Source organism: Chiloscyllium plagiosum, chromosome 2, assembly GCF_004010195.1.
Source record: "Chiloscyllium plagiosum isolate BGI_BamShark_2017 chromosome 2, ASM401019v2, whole genome shotgun sequence".
Classification (NCBI taxonomy): domain Eukaryota; kingdom Metazoa; phylum Chordata; class Chondrichthyes; order Orectolobiformes; family Hemiscylliidae; genus Chiloscyllium; species Chiloscyllium plagiosum.
The window spans coordinates 116,591,019-116,610,525 of NC_057711.1; the positions used below are offsets into that span (position 1 = coordinate 116,591,019).

The 19,507-nt window shown below is 39.7% G+C and overlaps 1 protein-coding gene across 7 annotated transcripts in view; it reads right to left on the bottom strand.

Moving 5' to 3' along the window:
* LOC122563264 (phosphatidylinositol 4-phosphate 5-kinase type-1 beta-like) overlaps window positions 1–19,507 on the bottom strand; it is a 159,054-nt gene that overhangs the window by 47,195 nt on the left and 92,352 nt on the right. For all 7 annotated transcript variants that reach the window (XM_043716969.1, XM_043716929.1, XM_043716910.1 and 4 more), the window contains exons 2-7: window positions 18,561–18,643; window positions 16,036–16,125; window positions 14,489–14,619; window positions 8,366–8,483; window positions 5,189–5,341; window positions 36–335 (exon numbers count right to left, since the gene is read on the bottom strand). In XM_043716969.1, coding sequence (XP_043572904.1) covers window positions 36–335; window positions 5,189–5,341; window positions 8,366–8,483; window positions 14,489–14,619; window positions 16,036–16,125 — 792 coding nt within the window. In that variant the 5' untranslated portion in view covers window positions 18,561–18,643. The remainder of the gene's footprint in view (window positions 1–35; window positions 336–5,188; window positions 5,342–8,365; window positions 8,484–14,488; window positions 14,620–16,035; window positions 16,126–18,560; window positions 18,644–19,507) is intronic.

The following is a 19,507-nucleotide window of genomic DNA, read 5'->3' on the forward strand; positions in this document are numbered from 1 at the left end:
CAATGAAGGGCAACAGTAATTTATGTCATACATACCCGACAATCCCTCTGAAGTGTTTTAATCAATGCATTATAAGTCTCAGCATCAAAAAATAGGCCATCTGGTGTATCCTGTATAAAGTCCAAGTCTTTGAATGTGGGTATATCTTTTTCTCTCTCTTTCCTGGAGGCCCTCCGTTTATAAGTTGAACCCTTCAAATCGTACTTATGATGCATCCGGACAGAACGTGGCAACACATTGTTCATAACTACAATTCTTATGTTAGTACCTCCTGACTGCATACAGTACAAGCCATAAAATTTTGGCAGAAGTGTCCGAGGATTTTGGTTTAAATTCTGCAAAGAAAAGAAACATTGATCCAGATCTTCTTTTAAAACAACTGTGTGGATACACTTGAACAATCACAGCAGCAATCCTAATTGTGCACAATGATCAAAGGCAATTCAAGCACTCACATAGCAGGCAATGAAATGGATAGAGTTGATTTTAATTGAATACAGACATGGAATTTAACAAATTTTTTTATAGATTAGGCATAAATATAATCCCAAAAACACAGAAGGTATGTAGGCTTTGAAGTGTCATGTTGACTAACTAAAACTGGATTCAGACCTGTTAAAAAATAGTTCAGATTGAGCCTCTTATCAAATGTACATTTATATTAGTGAGTTTTGAGAAGATTTGTAGCTCAGGTTGAGGTTCTGGATGTAGGTTTGCTCAATGAGCTGGATGGTTCGTTTTCAGACATTTCCTTACCATCCTGGGTAACATCATCAGCGAGCCTCCAGATGAAGCACTGGTAATATGGCCTACTTTCTATTTGTGTGTTTAGGAAACCCAAAGAAACCTAAACACTAATAGAAAGCAGGCCACAACACCAGTGCATCATCCAGAAGCTCACTGATGTTACCTAGTATAGGGACGAAACATTTGAAAACAAACCTCCCAGCTCAGCGAGCAAACCTACATCCAGTACATTTGTTTGGATTATACATTAACCATATTGTTAAGTATCACATCTGTCTTCTGTAAATCCCTTTCAAGCTTTTCTCTGGATTTTGTCTGGAATTGAATTTGGCTCAGTAATTGCATAATACCATTGAATGCATTTCCTCTAACACTTGATTCAACTTTGCCAGACTCAAAAGATCTTTTGTTTCTTTATCTATAAATTACCAATCAAGTAATAAGGATTGAAGTTTATTCCCCGCTCTCAGCCAGAAAGACAGCTTTGTAATATAACATGTGGCTGGCAAAAATCCTCAATGAGTCAGATGCAATTCTGTGCCTGGTCAAAATGCTATAACATTTCTACAGCATGAACTGGTCAGCCAGTATGTTCATGGTAAAGCATGAACGACCAGTTAATCAGGGACAAAAAAACACAATTTACGTGAAAGGGAAATGTCAATGGATTTAAAATAGGGAACAAACTCAGACACAAAGATCTGAATATTTCAGGTTCAGTCCTCATTCTGAAGGAGATGCCACATCTGGGCTGATGGAGGGCACTTACATTAGGAGTGGAAAAATGACCAAGAGCTTGTGGTATCAATGACCCACTGAAAACACAGCTTTGGATTTTTGGCACAAGAACTGGATTGTATTTGTTATGACATTTTGTGGATACTTTATTGGAAAGAGAGACTCAAGAGTCTTATCATAAAAGCAAGGGCAAAGAAGAAAACTTGTAGGAAGAAGAAGGGAGGTCATATTTATGATCCCAAAATCAACATGTCCCAAGTGCACAATCTTTACACGTGAATGCAGATAATCACAGGTGAAAATTATGTATTGTAAAAGGAAAGGCACAGCATGTTTATTCATTTTCTGCAGCTTTGGAGTCACCTCAACAGGACATAGATGCTTAGTGAGGAAAAGAATTAGGTTTAATCAAATTTTCATTGGAGTTTAATATTAGACATGAAACTTAATCCATTCCCTATCCCTCCTTATGTCGTTTCTCAAAGGAGAGGAAAAGAGAAAAGATCGTTAATGTTCTAGAACTATGGATAGTCACTGCCTTCAGATGTCAGGTGAAGTTTGGCAATGCTGTCATTATGTGGAGAGACTACAGAAACTAGGATTGGTCTCCTTAGAGCAGAGGTGGTTATGAGGAGATTTGATCAAGATGCTCAATTATAGGGATTAAGCCAGAATAAATTGAGAAATGGTTTCCGTTTTCAGGAGGCTCAGTAACTAGAGGACACAATGAAGATAGCTGGCAGAGAAACCATAGAAACGAGGTGACAATGTTTATTCTAATTCAATGATGATAATCTGCATTGCACTTCTAAAAGAACTATTAAAATCAGATTCAACTGACTTTGAGGAGAATTAGATGCTTGAAATAGAAAATTTGGAGGCCAATGAGGAAAGGATTGTGATGGGACAGAACCAATTGGACAGCTCTTTCAAATAGGCTGGACTGGTTTGGTGAGATGAATGGTCAATCCTTGTGTTGATAATGCACATAAATAAATTGAAATGCAAAAATCATTATGGATGTCATAACAACTAGCACTTTCTATACAAGCACTGTTGGTTCTAGCTGCCCTGCATGGCTCCTGATGTTTGTCCTGAACATGGTAGAGATGGGAAATTTGGTGTTTTGCTTTGTGGGCAGGCACCTGGAGGTTCTGGTGGATGGGTGGTGCAGAGATGAGACTTCGTCTTCTCCCAGAGCTGTCAGAGGAGGCCATAACACCAGACTATGCTAGTTGGCTGGAAGTTACCACCCAGTCAGCTATATGAAGCAATGCAGGAAGAGGGTCAATGGCATTCTCTACTCTGCCAGTATAACTGGCACTATCGTCTCTCTGGCACACTAACTATCTCTGCTACTGTACCCACAAGGCCATTCTCACTCGTACTTGCAACATCTTCCCCCTCTCACTTCCATCCACCCCAACCTTGCTTGGCCACTATGCTGCCAACTTACTTGCTCGAGACACCTTTCCATCTACACCAGCGCATGCACAACTGTGCCAACCACTCTCTTCTCTATTAACATGGGCCTCTCTTTCCCTCCAGGAGGAAATAACCCACAATAGATCAGAAAGGGTTCAGACTGGTGGTGGGCTGCCAAACATTCAGCTCTTCACCTCTCACAAAGACAGCATTATAACTCTGGTCTCAACAAGCAGCTGACCGCCCAGAGTCCATGCCCCCGGACTAGTATCAGAGGCTGCCCTCGAGTTGACAGAAGAGTGCTGATAAATAAGCTACCTGGCTTTGTGTCTACATGAAACAGCAGAGCAACACTACAGTACTCTGAACCTGGGATCTCCGAGCCTAAGGAGCAAGGTGCAAAAAAGCCAGGCAGGACAAATATGTCATGAGCGCCCGGGTCGGCTCAAAGCGAGTCAACACTAAGAGAGCAAGCAAACATCCTTGAAATGCAGCCTGGTCCACCCTAAGCCACATGCATGTCCCTGAACACAAAATGTTCTTGCTGCAGCATTACAATGATAGGTGCCATTGCTCACCCCTGTGCAGCATTGAAGTGTAGAAATAAACTAAGTGAATCAGAGATGGGCCACGAAGGTTCTTAGTGGCTGGCACATGTCAGACACCAACGTCCATGCATATGGGGTTCATTTGGCTGGTGCCCTTGCAGCATACCAAGATGTTGGTGCCTGGTATCCAACATGAACATCATTTGGTACAGTGAGCTGAGGCTGCCAGGTACCCACTCTGATCTCTAGGACAAACATTCTTGCCACCTAGTTAGCTACCAGCGAATGGTTCAAATGAAAGCTGTATATTAAGGAGCCAGACCTGCAGTTTAGATTAATTACTTACTTAACTTTACTTACTTACAGTGTGGAAACGGGCCCTTCGGCCCAACACGGCCACACCGAGCCACTTAAGCGCAACCTACCCTGATCCATTCCCCTACATTTACCCCTTCACTTAACACTACGGGCAATTTAGCATGGTCAATTCACCTAACCAGTACATTTTTGGACTGTGGGAGGAAACCGGAGCACCTGGAGGAAACCCACACAGACACGGGGAGAATGTGCAAACTCCGCACAGTCAGTCGCTTGAGGCGGAAATTGAACCCGGGTCTCTGGCGCTGTGAGACAGCAGCGCTAACCACTGTGCCGCCAAGCAAGTTTACAAGCACTAATTCCCCTTCATAGGGAACTCACCTTAACATCCATTAGATTAGATTACTTACTTAGTGTGGAAACAAGTCCACACCGACCCGCCGAAGCGCACCCACCCAGACCCATTCCCCTACATTTACCCCTTCACCTAACACTACGGGCAACTTAGCTTGGCCAATTCACCTAACCTGCACATCTTTGGACTGCGGGAGGAAACCGGAGCACCTGGAGGAAACCCACGCAGACACCGGGAGATTGTGCAAACTCCACACAGTCAGTCGCTTGAGGCGGGAATTGAACCCGGGTCTCTAGTGCTGTGAGGCAGCAGTGCTAACCACTGTGCCACCGTGCTACCTTATGCTGCCGAAGGGCCTGTTTCCACACTGTAAGTAATCTAAATATCTAATCTAATCTAATCTAATCCATTACTTAAAACGTGCCAGAGAGTCATAGAGGAGTTGAGTTGTTCCTGACATCAAGATCAGCCTTGCTGAACTTCCCTTGCGATTCTGCCCCATTTCTAAACACAGGCTGAAGATTCCACCCTATGTCAATTTACTCTCTCTTCTTCATGGCCAGCTTTAAAACCTGCCCATGGCCTAACCTATTTGCTACATAAACTTATGTAGGTCCAAATGTTGTCCCATTAGTGCTCGAGTGAACCACCTTGTGAGTATTTCACATTAAATCATTGGATTGAGCAGCACAGAGGGAAGCTCCTCAACCTCTCAAATCAAGGCCAGCTCTGTCAAAACCTTGCCCATTTTATCCCACATGCCAACTTTTGTTCTCCAATCCTTGCAATAATTTCTCCTTCAAGTACTTGCTTAATTGCATTTTGAAAGCTGTTATCAAATCTTCTTCCACTGCATGTTCCAACATTACAAATGTCAAGTTCATAACATTGATAGAGTGATGTTATTTTAGAAGATACTTTGCTTGACTTAATTTGTTTGGCTTTCAACTGACTATTTTTAATTCAACTTCACAATTTTAAACGACCTGTTGATGTGGCCTCTTCAACAGATTTTTTGCACAAAATTTAGGAATCCCGAAATACTTAAGACTCTTACCATGTAATAGCCAGGTAACAGCTTCTGTAAAAATTCTGCTTCTTTATGTTGCACAGTCTTTATGATGAATTCATCGTCACTTGTGACGTAAAATAAAGACCCGCTAGCGCCAGGATTAGAAAGTTCAATCAGCGGTTCGTTGCATAAGGAATACTGGTGAGAAAGGCAGATTTAAAAAAAAAAAATTAACATGCTTAGCTTCCAAAACCACGTACAATGTAATTTTGTTAATTGAAATTACATTTTTCATCACATAGCTGAAATACCGTTGACTGATACAGCCATAACTCAACCAAAGCACTGAGTTTAAAAAGAAAGCTAGTATAATTATTTTTAATCCAAACTGATCCGAGACAACCTTACTAGAATTAATCCACAATAATGTCATAAAGGTTGTTAAAATTTGCAGACTTTTTTTTCCAGGGAGCATGGAGGATTCTTTTTTTAAGAAGATCCAATATTCAAAGTTGCTGTCTACATACAAAAGAATGCATCACACAGCAGCCATTTGGCCTATAAGGTCAGTGCTAGCTCTTTTTAAGGACAGTACATTTCTATCCAATACTCAGCTGTTTCCTTCATAATGGAACAAATAAATGTAATAAATGCTGTTTACACAGACATTTGTGGTATATGTTAATTTAAAACAAATAGGCAGGATGAATTTAAATTATATGGGTCCTAGCTTATTTCAGAACAGGTACAGGTTGACAATCCTTTGTCCAAAATCCAAAGCTTTTTCCTGAACATTTGTTTTCTAATAACCATATTGTTTGGCATGTATACAGTTAACTCAACTCCACACCCACTCAACCCACTCAGGCGTGACCTAGCGGTGTGGCCTAGCACTGGCAGGCGTCAATGCTATCTCAGCCCTCGTAGTAATCGCAGGTGCTTCTGTTACTTTACTATGAAAATGCCATTTAATCCTTTATTCAAAAAATTCCAAAGTCCACAAGAAAGCCGGTCCCGAGGGTTTTGGATAAAGGATTGTCTACATGTATTAATCTGGAATACACACACAAGCTCAAAGCAAGTTAATAAACAAATACACACAACAGTTTTAAAAATAGCTAAACTAATGCTAATTAATGCTTCCCCATTCAAGATCTGTTCAGCACAGGAAGTTGATCTTTTGACCCAACAGAAGCTGGTGCAATAGAAGGATAAAATAGTATTCATACTTGGACTGTGACTGTTCCGTGCCCTGTCATAGTAATTACAAGGTATTCATCCTGGAGTCCTGATCCTGGAGTGATCGGTTCATTAGACTTTTTCTCTCAACCTTCAGATAGAGCATGTTTTACTATGACTTGCTGCCAGTGACAACCAATAACTGTGCGATGAGAATAAAAGACTATCTAGGACTCAAGTAAACCTCAGGATCCACCACTAAATCTCAATAATTAAAGGAAATTTAAGGACTGGAAGGACAAGAAGGAAATCAAGTGAAACAGAGTCAAATTTAGCAGAACCCCTAACTTTCTGCATCGAGAGCTACAAAAAAATGCAGAAATCCAAAGAGTTCTTAAACATAACTGCAAGGTTCAAAGGGAGATGGAATTATTTGGAGGTTGATAATGGGGGTAATAATCAGAACTTTTGGTAAGGAACAATTCAAAGGATCACTTTTTCCCACCGTTAGGTATTTGATGATTTGTGCATTGCATTAAATGTCATTATTTTGTCTGGCCCTCTCTGCATGAAGCAACTATATTCCTTTCATTCCCACTTGTGAAAAGTTAGCAACTGTTGGTGAGACAAAAACAGAAACTGCTAGGAAAACTCAGCAGGTCTGGCAAGATCTGGGCAGAGAAAGTAGAGTTAATGTTTCCAGTTTGGTGACCCTTCATATTCTGAAGAACAGCCACTGGACATGAAACCTTAATTCTGCTTTTTCTGCACTGATGCTGCCTGACCTGCAGCATTTTCCAATTAATTTCTGTTTTTGTTTCTGATTTTCACCTTTTTGTTCAGCCTTTGAGAATGGAAGAACTGCATATGAGAGGAAGTAGTTTGTTTAACAAGTCTGGACACTGTGTGCCGTGTACCCCTTATACTGTAACAAGTTCATGCTTGACAGGCAAACTTGGGAAAAAAAAACTATGTGCATTCATTCCAATCTGCGATATCCAAAGTTTTCACTCTTGGGACCAGAATAACATTAACCAGTCCAAAAAGGTCCTTTTTTAAAAAAAAAGAAACAGTAACCCATCTACTCAGCTTCTCATCATAACTTATTTCTTCCTTTTTCCAGAAAGGAATCCAACAGTCTTTTGAATCTATATGTGCTTTCATCAGTTTACCCTGGAAATATATTCAAGCTCTGTTGTGGTTTTGAGTGAAATTTGGATTCATCTCTGAACAGGTTAACAGATCACATTTATCAATTCAACTCATTTTTTTAAAGAAGTCTTTTTTCTTAAATTAGCTTGTTTTAATCCAACAATACATCATCTTTGAAACTCTCAACCTTGTTTTCAAATTGCTTATTTTCAAAATCTCTCTATGGCCTTGCTCCCTTTCTCTGTTACTCCTGCCCTTCAACTCTCCAAGATATCTGGGCTCCTTTTATTTTGACCTCTTTACGCTGTCAATTTTAATCACTTTATCCTTTATGTTTGTGCCTTCAGCCTTGGATGCAAGCTCTAGGTGTCCCTCTATAAACATCTCCTCTTTCCTCTTTTAAATCCTTAAATAAACTTTTGATCACTTATCCGATCAAGTGGCTCAGACAGCATCCAAGGAGCAAGGGAATTGACGTTTCGGGCATAAGCCCGAATCCTGATGAAGGGCTTATGCCCGAAACATTGATTTTCCTGCTCATCGGATGCTGCCTGACCTGCTGTGCTTTTTCGACTGTAATCTCTAGCATCTGCAGTCTTCACTTTCTCCTATCCGATCGTGGGGCTCATGGTCAAATCCGGTTTTATAAATTGGTCTTTGAGACACCTTTTATTACAAAAAAGATGTTATGCAAGTTGGTGTAGATATGTTTGTTGAATTCTGTAGCCTTCCTTGACAGTAATGATTAATTGGCCAGGTCACAGTATTCCAGCGCAAGGTAACACCATATGCAACAGAACAATGCCTCGCATTGCAAGCAACTAATTCAATAACATTTTTCACAAGACTTTTTAAAAAGATAAAACTGCAGCATTACAAAAAGAAACTCACCAAATAATCATCTGGCTTTATATCAAAGAGTTCTCGGAAATAGCGGAATGCTAACGGAGCATACGTCTTGAATCTGAAGTCTGGGTAGCGATGTGCAGGTGTAAGATTACTTCCTTCGCTGAAAGTCATCATGAAGTAACTTAATGATCGTTAGTAACTTAATATCTTGCTATCAACATTTATTTTTAAAAATAAGCATTCAAATATATTAAATTCCTTTGCAAGTCCACGTCCACCAGATCAATAGCCTTGCCCTCATCAATCTTTTTCTTTACACCTTCAACAAACTCCAGCAAGTTATTTAAATATGATTTTCCCTGAAAAAAAAATCTATGCCGTCTCACCATTTTACCATGGGACTATTAATTGCTTTCAGAAATTTCTCCATCATCAAAACTAAATAGAGTGGTCTGAAATTGTTGGGCTTCTCTTTGCATGTTTTGAACAATGTGTAAAGTTTACAATTCTCCAGTCCTCAGGTGCCACCCTGAATTCAGAGAAGATTGAATGTGTGTTGCCAATGCCTCTGCACTTTCCACTATCACTTCCTTTATTGTACTTGGTTGCATCTCATCTGGTCCTGGTACCTTATCAACTTCAAATGCCAGCAGCTTATCCAATGCCTCTATATCAATTATAAACCCCTCTTATGATTGAGTTTCCTTCTGTTATTATGGTCTGGGCACATCTGCTTCATAAGTAAAGATGGATGCAAATACTTTAACACCTCAATCATGCCTCTTGCCTCTGTATAAATTTCCTTTCCAATTCTCATCGATCCTACTTTTCCTCCTACTTTTCTTTTTTACTATTGATGTGCTTATAGAAGGCTTTGCAATTTTCCTTTAGCTGCCAATCTTTTCATAAACCCCACTTTTGCTGTCTGTATTTTCTGTCTCCTTCGTTCTGAACTCTCTGTGTTCAGCTTGGTTCTCTTTTAAACAAAAAACACCAAACACTGTCAAAAGCACATGTTTTCTTCTTTAACTTACTTTCTATCTCGTATGTCAGTCAGGTAGCTCTGGATTTGTTTTTCATCCCTTGATCAGTTATTAGTTCATGCACTGAGAAGGTATATCTCCACTTTGTAAGGTAGCCCATTGTTCAATTATTGTTTCTCCTGCCAACGTTTGGATCCAGGCTGTCCAGCCCAGCTCTGTTCTTGCCCTATTGAAGTCAGCTGTCCACTAGTTGATTATTCTTTCCTGAACTGACAAGAGTCATTTTCTTCCATCATCCTAAACCTTTATGCATATTTGTCACTGTCCCTTAAAGGTTCCCCCAATGACATTTGCTCTTCTTGAACCAACACATTCCCAAGAACCAGGAAAAACAGAAACTTAAATTGCTGGAGAAATGCAGCAGTTCTGGCACCATCTGTGGAAAGAAAACAGAGTTACTGTTTCAAATCCAGTGATCTTTCTTCAAAACTAGGTCTAGCGGTGTCTTTAAGACAAGTCCAATGCTACCCGCACACATACCACTATCCCATTCTAAAAATGCATAATTAAAGTCCCCTACATTCCAAAGCCATTCTTCCACTACCCCCCAATGCCTTCCTGTTTATTGTATATTCCCTTGATGCGTTTACAGTCCCCAATACATAACCTCAATTCTCTTCATCGAACACCATTTGCCACCATTCCATACACTCAACCAAACCAATATAACCAGCCATCCCGTTCACATAAAATGTTTCCTATTCTTAAAACAGTCCCCTTTTGTGTCCCTCTAGTCTCTGCGCCAGTTTTGGATCTAAACATCACTCTTCTCCGTCAGCATCTTATGGGCTCTAGTTTCTCTGATCAGTCTGCCATGTGTTAACTTTTCAAATGTCTTACAAAATCTCATACAGACACCATCCATTGCATTACCCTCAATCACTCAATTTGTTATTTTGTTGACAAATTCAGTTTAGTAAAATATGACCTTCCCCTCAGGGACCATACTTGAATAATCTGTGCTTTTCTAAGCAACAGTTAATCTGCCTCGCAATATTGATTCTAGGAATTTGTTGTACCATGGAGAACGGACTGACTGGCCTATACTTAGTGTCTCTCTTGCATCATTTTTGAATAATAATATAATGTTCACAGACCTCTAACACCTTGTTGATAATCTAGTGAGGACTGGAAAATGATCCTCAGTGAGATTCCTTCCTGGATTCCTTTAAAAGCCTGGAAACAATTCATCGGGATCTAAGGATTTATCCAGTTTCAAGTCAGTCAGTCCCCCCAGGAACTTCCCATCTCATTACACTTATTTTTAATCTAATGTTTCCTCCTCCTCTAACTAGAAAGTCTGTATAATTCCTCTCCTTTGTAAAGAAAGAGAGACTCAAAGTACTCACCACAAATCTTGCATAAACTACCAGCATTCATGCACAGGTTTTCATGTAAATCTCTGATAGACCCTATCACTTCCTCCATCATCCTCTTGCTCTTAAACAAATTGATTAAAAACTCTTTCGACATTCCTTCAATTTTACCAAATAGTTTTTCAAATTTGCTTCCCTAATTTCTTTTTTTTTAAAACTTCTCCCTGTACTTTCTGCACTCTAGCCAACCTCAAGTTTTAATTCATTTCTGTGATCATTCACTATTTTTCTGCTATATAATACTAGATAACCAGGTGATTCAAAATTTGATAGCATCACCTGCTTTCTTTACAGCTGCATATCTACTGGGCTGAAAGATCTTTCTTTGCAATGCCTGCTACTGATTTTTCTTCAAGAAGCTGTAACCAGTCCATTTTTTTCTAGATTCTCTCTCAGCTTCACCCGTTTTGCCTACTCCCAATTTAGAAATTTGACTCCTGTTCCATATTTGTCCCTTTCCATAATGGCATTAAATCTAACATCATTATGATCATTAGCTGCAAATGGTCACCCATTTCTACATCATCCTCTGGCCCAGCCTCATTCCCAAGTCTGAATCTAGAACTACACCTTTCGCGTCTTACACACTGGCTAAAAAAAAGTTCTCTTGAATGCCGTTCATGAACGTTGTGCCCTCTGTGCCTTTCAGCCAGTTTAGATCCCAGTTGAAATTTAGGTAGTTGAAGTCTCCAACTGTTATTGCCCTTTTGCTTTTGCATTTAGAAATTTGGTGACATACTTACTTCTCTAACTTTCTACTAATATCCAAAAGTCTATCATACATATCTAGTTGTGTGGCTGCTCATTTGCTTGTTCCATCTCAATCATACAGCCTCATTTGATCGAGCGAACTTAGAGACAAAGTAGGATACCTAACCAAATGACAATTCACACATTCCCTCATCCTGCTAATTTCTTTTGAAACTACTAGAAAAATTCATTCTTCCTCTCTTTCCAGCTCTCCTGAAGCTTATCCTTCTCAGTTTTCTCCTGCCTCTGCCCACTTGGAGTGAATGGCCAGTCCGCTCAATATTAAAAATTAATCGACACCTTCCTAAGTGTGCAGCGCACCAGAACTGGAAGATGCTTTGTAGAAGCAAGAACACACCAATTCCAAGGTGACAATGTTGATGATTTATCAAAAAAGTAAGTTTTCCCTGAAAGGGATGGTAAATTTTACTCATTCCAGATGCTTTAGAAATTCCTGTCAAATTCAAACTGCACTATATTGAAAAGGTCACAATCTACTGCAGTATTGAAGGTGCGCTAAGCTGTAGAAGCTGCTGTTCTTTAGATGGGATATTCATCAGAACACAAGAACATAGAACATAAGAACCAGGAGCAGGCCGCCCAGGTCTTCAAGCCAGCTCCGTCACTCAGTAAGATCATGGCTAATCTTTTCATGGACTCAGCACCACGTACCTGCGTTTTCACCATATCCCTTAAATTCTTTATTTTTCAAAAGTGATTACTGAAGTAATGTCAACTATTTCACTGGGCAAGGAATTCCATAGATTAACAACCCTCTGGGTGAAGAAGTCCCTTTTCAGTCCAGTTCTAAACCTGCTTGCTCTAACCTGGATGTCATGCCCTCTTGTCCTAGTCTCACCTACCGGTGGAAACATCCTATCTATTTCTACTTAATTGATTCCCTTCACAATTTTGTATATCTCTAGAAGATCTCCCTTCATTCTTCTGAATTCCCATGAATATAATCCCAACCTACTCTGTCTCTCCTCATAAGCCAAACCCCTCAACTCTGGAATCAACCTAGTGAGCCTCTTCTGCACCCCCTCCAGTGGCAGTAAGGAGACCAAATCTGCCCTCAGAGGATCCTTCTGTCCTTTCTAGTCAGCACAAGCGCTCCTTTGGTCACTAATTCAAAGTAGTAAAAAGGGTTTTCTTCAGTGCCTTGGTCAACGTTTATCCCTCAACCAATGTCACATTTTATCGGATCATTATTGTATTGTTTGTGGGATCTTGCTCTGCATTAATTGTTGCAGCCAATGACTCTACTTCAAAATAATATACACTAGCTCCGATACACCGTGTAAACATATCTGATGTCACTGAAGGTACTAGGTAAATGCAATCCTAGTTTTACTTATATGCTGCAAAGCTTTTGATTGTCACTGCTTTTCTTTGCTGGAGCTCTGACATCTATGACAACTTTCAAGGATGGGTCCTGGACACTTAATAGTATTTACTTGCTGCATTTAAAATAAGTGCTGCAATCAATAACCAAAAAAAACACATAGCACATCAAATTTCTTTAAGCCAACATTTACATACATGTAGCCATCTCTAATCACAAATAAGCAAAGTATTGCACTAGACATTCATAAAGTGTTTACAATGGTTTTGTTTTGATATTTTAAAATACGAATGTGACAAGCATAAACGTGGGTTTTCAGTCAACATTCCGCCCTCAGTATCAAGAAGAGTTGGAAAATCGAACAATCTCAAAAAAATCATGTGCATATAAATGACACCTTTAATGCAGAAAAACATTGCAAAGGCAAGATCAGATAAACAGGCAAAGTGCCAAGTGAAGAAATATTAGAAGCAGTGCCCAGGAAAGAGAGGTGGGAAGGTGAATCATTAAGCAACTATTGACCAGAGTTTCCTCTCATATGTTTTTTTTTAAATGAGCTGTGTGTTCTTGCTAAAATCAATGCAAAATCCACTTTCAAAAAGACAGCAATTAAAGATTGGGCAAAACCTGTGAGAGAGTACGTAATAATCAGAAAGGGTAACTAAAGTCACCATGCCAAAGTAAATGGGGCAAGTAGAGTAGGCAACAAATACATTGGCACTTGATGCCGAAGCAGGAGGGGAACGAATGAGGACAAGTTCTTGTATATGCAAGGGGCTAGATTAGGGTGGTGCTGGAAAAGCACAGCAGGTCAGGCAGCATCTGCTGTGCTTTTCCAGCAGCACTCTAATCTAGACTCTGGTTTCTAGCATCTGCAGTCCTTGTTTTTACCCTCTTGCACATGCAAGCTGTGTGAGAGACCAAAAAGGTTGTTCATTCAAAAGTGGAGAAAAGAATGAGCCAGGTGCTGGGGCAATTCCAGGTAAGTAGACCGTATGCCCCAATGACAGGTTGATTGAAGTAACCTGCACATTTCTTTGCCTTTTTGCAATGGGAGAGGACAGATGGTACTCGTTCAAATCAGAGTTAACGTTTCGGATCCGGTGACCTTTCCTTAGAAACGTTAACTCAGATTTCTCTTCAGAAATGCTGCCAGACCTGTTGAACTTTTCCAACAACTTCTGTTCCTGATTCTTTCGGTTTTTACTTTATTATTGTATTTACCGTATTAGGGTTAGAGGGGCAAAAAAAATACTGGGATTGGAACATGGACCACACGGAAGATAACCACCAACATGGACTGAATGAACCAAATGGCTTACTTCCAGATGAAATTTTCATGTGATGCAAAATGAACAAAATGTTTTTAAATTTGGAATGAGAATACCTTTCCATAAGCAAATTTAACACAATGATTTGTGGATGATTTTTTTTCCCAAATACACAAATGACCTCCAGGATATAGGCAGAATATATTCCCTAGAACATTAAATTAGCAAAATCAAAAAAAAATGTCATTCATATTCTGAAAATTTCCTGTTGTACAGCCATCATGTGTTCAAGGTATCTCCATTGTATAATATTATCAAATTCCAGAGATAAATGTGGAAATGTTTCAAGAGAGAAAGACTTTAAGAAACTAAAACCCAACCTTGGTAGAAAGACACTCTCCACAACGTAGAAATCCTGCATAAGCACATCCCTGCCTGGTTTTGATGTGAGGTTCCCAACAGCGTATCCTATTCCAAGTTGGATAGAGCCTTGAAGTGCAGATGATGGTGTCTGCATCAAAAATAATAGAACAACTCATGGTTTCTATGAAACCTTCTCTGCGCATTAAACAAGGCTGTTTAAAACCAAAATAATTTATCATCATAACAAGTCACTGGAAATTTCTGCAACAGAAAACACAGAACATTCCAGTCATATAACTGTGATAGAGAACAAACTCTCATCATAGTATTGTTGCAAGCTTGAACATTCTACTCATGAACTAAGAAGTTTAAACTAGCTGACCAGACCCCTTCAAATCCCAATCTTCAAGAAAAAATATCACACAAAAAAAAGTTCCACCCCTGCTGTAAATCAATCGGTGAAGGATAGAACTGAAGTCAATATTTTCACACTATGATCTTCTTTTTGACAAAGGTTATAAGTTAGAAGCAAAAAGTTCTTGCACAAGTGTTGGAGTGCAGGTTCATAGCTCCTTGAAAGTGGAGTCGCAGGTAGATAGGCTAGTGAAAAAGGCATGCGGTATGCTTTCATTTATTGGTCAGAGTATTGAGTACAGGAGTTGGGAGGTCATGTTGCGGCTGTACAGGACATTGGTTGGGCCACTGTTGGAATATTGCGTGCAATTCTGGTCTCCTTCCTATCAGAAAGATGTTGTGAAACTTGAAAGGGTTCAGAAAAGATTTACAAGGATGTTGCCAGGGTTGGAGGATCTGAGCTATAGGGACAGGCTGAACAGGATGGGGCTGTTTTCCCTGGAGCGGAGGCTGAGGGGTGACCTTATAGAGGTTTACAAAATTATGAGGGGCATAGATAGGATAAATAGACAAAGTCTTTTCCCTGGGATCGGGGGAATCCAGAACTAGAGGGCATAGGTTTAGGGTGAGGGGAAAGATATAAAAGTGACCTAAGGGGCAACTTTTTCACGCAGAGGGTGGTATGTGTATGGAATGAGCTGCCAGAGGATATGGTGGAGGCTGGTACAATTGCAACATTTAAGAGGCATTTGGATGGTGATATGAATAGGAAGGGTTTGGAGGGATATGGGCCGGGTGCTGCCAGGTGGGACTAGATTGGGTCGGGATATCTGGCCGGCATGGACCGAAGGGTCCATTTCCATGCTATACATCTCTATGACTCTAAGTGCTTAGGGGTCTTTGTGGATTTATAAGGGACGAAAGTGAATCCCCATTTCATAGAGCTCGACACAACTAATTATAAAATTAAATACTTTACATCCACAAACCTTAACTAAAGAGACTTAGCAACCTCTTTAAAAATAATCTATGTAGTAGGGTGAAAAAACCTGTTTACTACTCAACATTTCAGTGTGATAGCAAGTAATGAGTTTTGTTCCTTGGAGCAGGCAAGTCAATAAATCTAATTGGCAGAAGTTAATTTCCATGCTTGACACCAAGAGCAAGCAGACAGTGGTTAGATACAAAGGGTTAGCATTGACAGTTTTACCTTTTTGTAAATCTTCTCCCGAGAGTTGCCTTCACCACTGTGCCCATTTTGCCTAACTGCAGTGTTTCTGGTTTCAGTTGTGGAAGTCATCTAAACAAACATTTAATGTTTAACTTATTTCACATTACACCTTTATGAGAAATAAATACACATATCAGTAGTCATGTAAAGTTTTATTCATTGGCACATAAAAGAAATGTACACAGAACTTCTTCCTTTGGACAGTCATAGGCTTTAGAGGGCAAAGATTCCAAATTATTATTCCCGAAGCTAGATTGCTGAACTGTAGAGACTTGTAGTATTTAATTGAGGTGATAGGGGTCTCAACTGATGCCTGAAGAGTTGGCAAGAGCCCAACTCTCTTGGCTCACTGCATTAAAACTCTGCAGCAAAAGGCTATTATGAGATCAAAGGGCCCTAGGGATGAAGGTCCTTGTCAGAGGACAGCAACAACTCTTTAGTGCTCTGCAATGGCCTGGGGTGGGGGTGGGGGAGTTGGCAGTGAAGACAGCTCTTAGCAAGCTGTCCTCTGCCTTCCTGCCAGTGTCAGATAGGGTCACATATTTATCACAGGCAGCAGTTAGTTCTGCCCTGACAGAGGTCTGCTTGAACCTCTCTTTACATCTAGGAAGATAGGAGTATTTGTGAAGCAAGCAGCTCAGTCTAACCACAAAAACGTTGGAAAACATCAGGCTTGAAATTAATTAACTAGGAGCTTCTAAACAATCAGACAGGCCAAAGGAAATTACGTATTAAAAACGTTATTCCACTTGAAAAGAGGAGGAGAAATTGGTCATCACTGAGCACATTCTCTATTCACAACTTATGAGAAACTCCGGGTATCCACTGGTAGCTGGGACCAAACAACTCAAGTGATCAAAACATTAACAAATGTAGAGTTCAGACTTGAACACTGATTCAGACTCCTAATGGAGGAGCACAGTTCTCAACCAGGCACTTTAAATCTCTGGTGAGATAACATCCAGATTATCTATGGATCGAAGGATAAATATAGGCCAGGCCATCAGGGAGAACACTTCAAGAGATGCCCTTCTTCAAAGGCTGTGCTTTGGGACTTTGTATAGCTATCTGAGCCGGTAAAGGGGAAAATGGAGTCCCGGCATTTAACTTCCTACCAATAGCACCAACAGTACAGCATTCCGTTAGTATCACACTGGAGCGCCAGCCTGAATAACATACTGAGAATAATTTAAATATGCATTTCCAAAGAGGGTTTTAATCACACAATCACAAATCACAAATGGCATTTGAGGCAGAGTAGGACATCATTTTAAAATTAAAAGGAAAATTGATAAGCATTTGAAAAAGGACAGATAGAAGTCGACTAAACAGCTAGCACAGTGAAGAGGTGGTGGACTGAACTGCATTCTCCTGAGCTGTAATTGCCATCATTCTGTGATCTGCATGCTTCACTTTGAGATTTGTACTTTGTTTGAGATACATACCCTATGCTACAGAACAATTAAGAGTGTTATAATCTTTTCATGATCCCTGATATTCAACACCATTCCTGGCTCAAAGTAGAAGTGTTCAAAAATGCACATTATAAATGGGCACAAATAGGTACCAGTCCAAGGCATGTAATAAATGTTTTCAGTTTTAAGTAGTAAAGAGCAAATTTGAAACTGATTCCGCCTATATTTTTCTTAAAACCTTCAATCAGTTAAGTTACTAGACAAGTTACATTCAGAATGTTCAAACACACCCTGAAACTTCTACATATTCTTTCAAATTGGATCAATCTTTCTTTTGAAATGACTTATCATTAGATCAGCTGATAAAAGAGATAAACAATAAATGGTCCTTCAGGGCTAATGAGTTAGTGTTACCAAATGTCACTGGGAAAGGACTATAGATAGTAACAATGTTATAAACAGACTAACTGCACAAAAGTGGGGACTTGGTACACCTTTTGTTCAACAAGATGGTTTGTCCCTTTACATTTATTTAGTAAATTGAAGTGATAACTTTTGATTCTAAACATTTTAGAAATTTCCTTTTGAGAAACCAACCTCTTATCTGCAACGTGGGGGCAAGAGAACAAGCCCTGGAGGGGAAACCCAGTATGTAGTGTCTGCAGGGCAGTGGCTGAACTTTTAACTTTATTTTTCTACTTTTTAACCTAAGATGTTCTACCTAGGTATCTTGTGCCCCTGGCACTAGGCATTGCGACTTTATACATTTTAACTGTATTCCCGTATCTCTGTTCTCGAGTACAAGGGGACAACAAAATATAATTCTAATTGTAAAAAGTTTGAAATCTTGAAGTTGTGTTTTTCGATTTGGCAAGTATGTACCAAACAGTCCCCTCTAAAGCAATCCAATTTTCTCCACTATCAGTGTGGCAGCTTTCCAAGAGTCTCATCGAATACAAATGCTTAAATTAATATTTCTCATGGGAAAAATTTGGAAAATGCATGCAGACATTAAACTTTTTAACTGCATTCCCAATACATATTTGCTTGGCTCCAGACCCCAGAATAGAAATGTCATTCATTTGTTACCTTTATTGACAATAGGGTTCAAGTCATCTGAAGCTGTTCATGATGGGCTCCTTCATTGACAGAATATGTAGTTCTTGCACATGCTGATGAAAATGAAGCATATATGAGAATTGTCACAAGATCTATACAATAGTTATGTACATTTCTATAGTATTTTCAATGCACTTCACAGGAACAAATTATAGTATGATATCGACTTATGCAAGGAAATATTAGGGCTGGTGACTGAAAAGTTGGTCAAAGATGTAAGTTTTAATGGAGGAGAAAGGTAGAGAGGATTAAGATAGAAATTTCACTGTCCAGGCAGCTGAAGGCAAAGCCACCAATTATAGTGGGGGGGACTGCACAGGAGACCAGAACTGGAGGACTGCAGAGATCTCAGGGGATTACAAAATTGAAGGATGATATTAGGAATTGAGAGGGATGAAGCCATGCAGGGATCTGAAAACACAAGATAATTTTTTAAAATGCAAGTTACTAGTCTTGGAGCCAATATCAACCACAGAACAGAATCACGATGGCTAAACAGAACTGGGAGTGTTGGGACACAGGAAAGAGGGTTTTTAATAAGCTCAGTTTTATGAAAGGAAGATGGGTGGTCAGACAGAAGAATAGTGGAACTAGAAAAGGTCAATCTGGAGGTAACAAAAGCATTGGTTCTACACAGCAAATGGTTATCACTCTCCAAAAAGCTCCTGCAGACGAATTTATTTTCACCAACATTTAACATTTATGATTCCCTCCTCCTCAGCATTTCTGAGCTAAAAGGTAAAAGAATTTCAAGAGAACTTAGGTCACATCTGAAAATGTCAGGTAAAGTAGCAAGCTTTGAAATAGATTTGAAAGGGAAATGGTTGAAAAGCAAATAGTTGAAAGGCAATGAAATGTCAGCAGTCAATATCAAAGTAGGGCAACAGCACACTGCCCAGCTGAAGGGTTTCCAATAT